Source organism: Bos mutus, chromosome 15 (genome assembly GCF_027580195.1).
Source record: "Bos mutus isolate GX-2022 chromosome 15, NWIPB_WYAK_1.1, whole genome shotgun sequence".
NCBI lineage: Eukaryota > Metazoa > Chordata > Mammalia > Artiodactyla > Bovidae > Bos > Bos mutus.
In genome coordinates this window covers 29055751-29061750 of record NC_091631.1, presented here as the reverse complement: position 1 = coordinate 29061750, position 6000 = coordinate 29055751, and the positions used below count along the sequence as shown (strand labels likewise).

Below are 6000 nucleotides of genomic sequence, written 5' to 3'. Positions count from 1 at the left end.
TTGTATATTTATTTCAACTATTATATTTTTCATTTAATAGTTGTATTTTTCACTCTTGCTCCACATATTACCATTATCTTATTTCTTTAATATTTATCATGCCATATTTAAATTATTGGTTGTCTTTTCAAGTATTTCTGCTTCAAATGGTATTCACTTTTTCTTTTGAGAGTTTTTTCAGATATCCAACTACTCTAGCTTATGAGTCCAAATTCTCCTAGGGTTTGGGCTGTAACTCTGGGAAGGTACACTGGGCAAGTGCCAAAGACCAGAATGTCAAGTATTAAGGTAGGGAAGGGACAAACCTTGGCACAGCTTTCTAGGAACCACAAGACCACATGTAACTGTTTCCATTCAGTTTCATCCCACCAAACCAAACCTTTAAATCCAGTCTAGGAAGAAGCAACTTTGCAGGAGGCAGTCTCCCTAGATTACAGACCACTAACTGATGTTTTCAAAGGATAGAGTGAGTGAAAAGCCTAAGGTAGATAAGTTATTTCCCACCTAGTTTCATTCTCACTACTCAAGGATTTTTTTTTTTTTTGCCATGCCGTACAGCTCGAGGGATTCTCAGTTTCCTGATGAGGGATTAACCTGGGCCACAGCAGGGAAAGCCCAGAATCTTAACCACTAGATCACCAGGGAACTCCCTCTCACAGATTCTGTTCTGCCCTGACTTCACCCTTGTGGATATCTGCACCTGTAATCTACGTTGTGGCCTCCATTTCTATAGTAATGGGGCTAGTTATGGTTTGCCCTAAGGCAGGGATCAACCCTTTTTTCTGTAAAAGACAATAAATATTTTTGGCTTTGGAGGCCATAAAGTCAGTTACAACTTCTCAACCCGATTTTTGTGAGTATGGCTGAGGTCTAACAAAATTTAATTTAAAAACAGGTTGCAGGCTAGATTTGGTGGAAGGGTAGTTTGTCACTCCTGTCTCAAGGCAAAGGTGGAATTAAGAGTGAGGTGACATAAGTGGTACTTAAACTGCTCTCCTTAAGACATCTTATCATTGCCTCCACCGGTGACCCTATCTTTCAAGTTGCAGCCACTTTCCCTCACCCTCAACAGTTGAAAAGCGTCTTCTGATTCCCCTGAGGTTTCTCAGTTTTGTTGTTACTTATCTGGATTCCATGTTGCCTTTACAGTCCTCGGGAGGAAGTAAGTAGCACATGTTTGGCAGGAATGGGCAACCAAGTCAATAACTGTTTTCTTTTGTGTTTATTTATACATTTTTTTGGCAGCAAAACTTTATTAAACAGAAAATCTGCACTATGAACACACTTCACTGCTTCTGTTGAAGAATCCCAAGCCAAATAAAAAGACCAATATTAAAAGCAGCATAACTGGTTACTGCCTTAAAGATACATCAAATGCTACAGTGTAGGAAGACAATCATCCCCATATCAGAAATCACAACTTCTTCCAAATAAAGAATATGACCGACCCATCTGCCATATTGAATTGATATTTATTTCAGGACATGCCATGTCAAAAGAAAACAAAAGAGTCAACCCTTGCCTTTAACAATAATATTGTATTATAAAAGCACTTTACAACTCCATCCCATCTTTGAGTACAAGTTACTGGGGTATGTGGGCTAATGATTATCTGAAAGCATTTCTCTATTCAGACCCATAATCCAAGTGCTCTCTGAATATTATAAGGTGATATAGTAAGTGGGAAGTGGAGGAGGAAGAGGAAAGAGAGGGGAATAAGGTTCTCCCAGTTAAGGGCTTTGTTGCAATGAGGGGATGAGGAAGTATGAAGATATTTTTGCTGTCTTTTCATCCTTATACTGTGTTAAGTAATGCTTACAACATAAATTCAGCAGGCTTTTCCTGAGCTGTAACTCAGAAATTTACTTCCTGCAAACAATGTATTTACAAATGTGTTTATTAACTTACACAGCAATCTCACAATAACTAGTAAAGATTAAAATGGTGCACTCCTAGTATATTTGTTTGCAGTGTTTTAAGGGAAATACATATTGCCATTGTGATGCTCTAAAGACTGAATAAAACATCTAAAAATTCAAAGTAGTTAAAAAGGCAAAGAAATAAATATCAAAGAAAAAAGATTAATTGTAGCTTAAATATAAAACCAACTCACTAATTAACCAAACTATACAGATCTAATAAAAAGCAAAACCAGGTTGAGAGAACCAACATAAAAAAAAAAATGCTGAAAAATAAGGCATAAATCTGCATAATGTTAAGTTTTATTTTCACTCTCTCTTTTCCCTCTTCTATGTATGCTTGTTCAGATCTGCCTCTAAGGGCTTATGAGAAAACTTTCCATTTTCAATTTGATCTCAAATGTCCTGGGCTAAGTATTTGCTAATCTGCTGAAGAGTCTATAGTTGGTAAGCTTTAGATATCATTGTTTCCACTTGTTACAGTAGTTTTGATCAAGATGCCAAATTTAAATTCTTGCACTGGTTCTTCTTAAAGGAATTTGATTTCTACAGTGACTTGCCTGCATAGCATTTTTTAAAAAAGAAAGAAAGGAAGAAATAAAGAAACTCAAGAGTAATCTATTGCTTAAAAAAGTCTTCTTTTTCAATCAGAACTCTATTTTGACAATTTTAAAATCTTGGGAGAATTAGCTCTTAGAAGAATTAAATATTTAAAACTTGTTCTGAAGCGCTTTTACTTTTCTCTCCCAGAGTCTAACATGTGAAAGGATCATTTATTTTGGTCAGAAATATATTTTATGTTCATTTACTTATAAGTACTTAGTATGGTCATTAGGACTCATTCTGAAGACACATCAGAAACCCTTTCCTTATTCCAGCACTGCCTTCCATGATAGCTGAGTTTTGACCTCAATTAAGGCCTAAGTAATTTATACCAGTGCTCAAGAATAATTTTGGATATCTTGGCTCAAGGCCTAGAGCAAGTGGTATCGCTAAAATACAAGGTAATTCCAGTAGGCTTGGTCTGACTTTGCCTCCTCTTGTTAGTTTTGAGGGAGGGTGGGGAGGAATAAGAGATAGGGTAAAGGAGACGTGAGTACAGCAGGGAGAGATCAAATAAGTCGGCATAGGCAAGTACTCCTATGAATAACTGTTCCGTAACCAAGCCACATACTGCTGAGAGTTCCATCATTTTGAAGTACATTCTCATAACATTAAAAATGAAAAACAATGTTAAGAAAATGTATCTAATTTTTAAAGTTATCACTGGAATATACTGGAATCATTTGGCTTTTTGTAAAATATAAATAATGAAGACACTGACTTTTTTGTGCTTGTGAAGCTAATAGATCATCTCCACGATACAGGCAGCAATGATGAATTGCAATACATTATTACTGAAGGGAAAAGGTTCAAGCCAATATTCACACTGCAGTCAATGAAAGAGTAAGGGGGCCAAAGCAGTGAGCTTCTGGAGGAAAGTTGAAGATGCCATGGAGGATTAGCAGGAACAGCCTCCTTCGCTGACTGGCTGCTCCTGAGGCTTTTCCAGTTTTATGTCAATCACTGAAACAAAAGTTAAGGAACCATAAACAGAGAAGTACAAATCCCATTCTCCTGGACACCAACGATTCTCCCATTTCTATTTGGCTTCAGAGCCTACTCATCCATTTTATTTCCTATATAGCTAGCCTACCACATGAGGTACTCATATGAAATAAATGTGCTTTTATCTCCTATATGCCGCAAGTTTCCAAACAAGGTTAATTCCTATTCATCAGAATCTATCCTAAGGTAATTATTCTACAGGAATAAGAAACCATACAAAGATGATGTTCCTTAAGGAATAATCTGTAACAAAAATCTGAAAACAGCCTACAAGAGTTCCAACAACAGGGACAGAATTTAACAAACAACTGGGCTTCAACTCAATAGAACACATCATACTACTAATAAAGGCTTAGAAAACACATAACATTTAGAAGTGGGAAGAGCTGACTATAAAGTGCTATGAGTTCCATGGCTTTTAATAAAAATGTCTGCATATAGAAAAACACTAGAAGATAAATATGTGACAAATAAGGAAAATATAAAAACTTTTAAATAATAATTTACATGTGCTTTGTTCTGTCCCCATTTCTGAAAGCAGAGGCCGTGATAAAGCTTCAGACTGAGTTATCTCCTGCCTATTCCAAGTAGAAAGCTCAAATGTTAGAAAACACAGGAGTAAGATATATACTGTGGTGAAAAAGCCCAGAGTCAAGAGGAGTCAAAATTAAGAAGCAGCAGGGTGGGATGCTAAGAGTTTCCTGCTCATTAAAAACCAAGCAGGCAAAACAAACACAAACCCTGTCACTGATTAACTGTAGTGAGCAGCAGGCTCTAAAGAGTACACTTGGATAACCAGATTGCATTTACTATAGAAAAACTCAGAGCTTTTTTGCTCCCAAACCATCAATTCTTAGCTCTAAAAGGCAATGGCATAATATTCCTAAGTCAACCAAGTTGGGTTTTAAAGGCCTATGTTAACAACAAAATTTTCTTATGAAACAAAAAGGATACTGTCTTCTCTGCTTCTGTCCTGTGTGCTTTCCATTCCAGGTAGAGCTGCTGCAACACGTCGGAAGAGCTATGGGGAAAAAAAAGACATGATAATTGGGAGGGGAAATTCAGCAAACGACATCAAGTAAAGACCACTCGATGGCTGAGTTAAAGGATATGGCTTCTGGGTTATTCCTTAGACCTTAGCATAATTAAAACACATTAAAATGTCTATTTATTCTATAAACGAATGCTATATGAAAACCAATATGCCAAACACAAAGAGGAATAAAGATATGATCCTTGCTTTCCAACAAGTGAGATTAGACATGAACAAACAGCTAAGAACTAAGTAGTAAAAATACAATTTGAGTCACATAAACAAAGTACTATAGGAATTCAGATTAAGGACAGAATATTAATTTAGTTAAACTGTATAGTGGCATTCCTATCTTATTTATAATGAGTTAGGTTCTAAAGTTAGTGTACAGAACTATGGAATGAGGTTCGTGACATTGTACAGGAGACAGGGACAAGACCATTCCCATAGAAAAGAAATGCAAAAAAGCAAAATGGCTCTCTGGGGAGGCCTTACAAATAGCTGTGAAAAGAAGAGAAGTGAAAAGCAAAGGAGAAGAGGAAAGATATAAACATCTGAATGCAGAGTTCCAAAGAATAGCAAGAAGAGATAAGAAAGCCTTCTTCAGCAATCAATGCAAAGAAATAGAGGAAAACAACAGAATGGGAAAGACTAGGGATCTCTTCAAGAAAATCAGAGATACCAAAGGAACATTTCATGCAAAGATGAGCTCGATAAAGGACAGAAATGGTATGGACCTAACAGAAGCAGAAGATATTAAGAAGAGATGGCAAGAATACACAGAACTGTACAAAAAAGATCTTCATGACCCAGATAATCACGATGGTGTGATCACTGACCTAGAGCCAGACATCCTGGAATGTGAAGTCAAGTGGGCCTTAGAAAGCATCACTACGAACAAAGTTAGTGGAGATGATGGAATTCCAGTTGAGCTATTCCAGATCCTGAAAGATGATGCTGTGAAAGTGCTGCACTCAATATGCCAGCAAATTTGGAAAACTCAGCAGTGGCCACAGGACTGGAAAAGGTCCGTTTTCATTCCAATCCCAAAGAAAGGCAATGCCAAAGAATGCTCAAACTACCGCACAACTGTACTCATCTCACATGCTAGTAAAGAAATGCTCAAAATTCTCCAAGCAAGGCTTCAGCAATATGTGAACCGTGAACTTCCTGATGTTCAAGCTGGTTTTAGAAAAGGCAGAGGAACCAGAGATTAAATTGCCAACATCTGCTGGATCATGGAAAAAGCAAGAGAGTTCCAGAAAAACATCTATTTCTGCTTTATTGACTATGCCAAAGCCTTTGACTGTGTGGATCACAATAAAATGTGGAAAATTCTGAAAGAGATGGGAATACCAGACCACCTCATCTGCCTCTTGAGAAATTTGTATGCAGGTCAGGAAGCAACAGTTAGAACTGGACATGGAACAACAGACTGGT

The 6000-nt window shown here is 37.1% G+C and overlaps 1 protein-coding gene across 2 annotated transcripts in view; it reads right to left on the bottom strand.

The window, feature by feature from the left end:
• Nucleotides 1–1207: 1207 nt before the first annotated feature.
• RAB6A (RAB6A, member RAS oncogene family) overlaps nucleotides 1208–6000 on the bottom strand; it is an 89516-nt gene continuing 84723 nt past the window's right edge. For both annotated transcript variants that reach the window (XM_070383751.1, XM_070383750.1), the window contains exons 7-8: nucleotides 4482–4548; nucleotides 1208–3485 (exon numbers count right to left, since the gene is read on the bottom strand). In XM_070383751.1, the coding sequence (XP_070239852.1) occupies nucleotides 3421–3485; nucleotides 4482–4548 (132 nt within the window). In that variant the 3' untranslated portion in view covers nucleotides 1208–3420. The remainder of the gene's footprint in view (nucleotides 3486–4481; nucleotides 4549–6000) is intronic.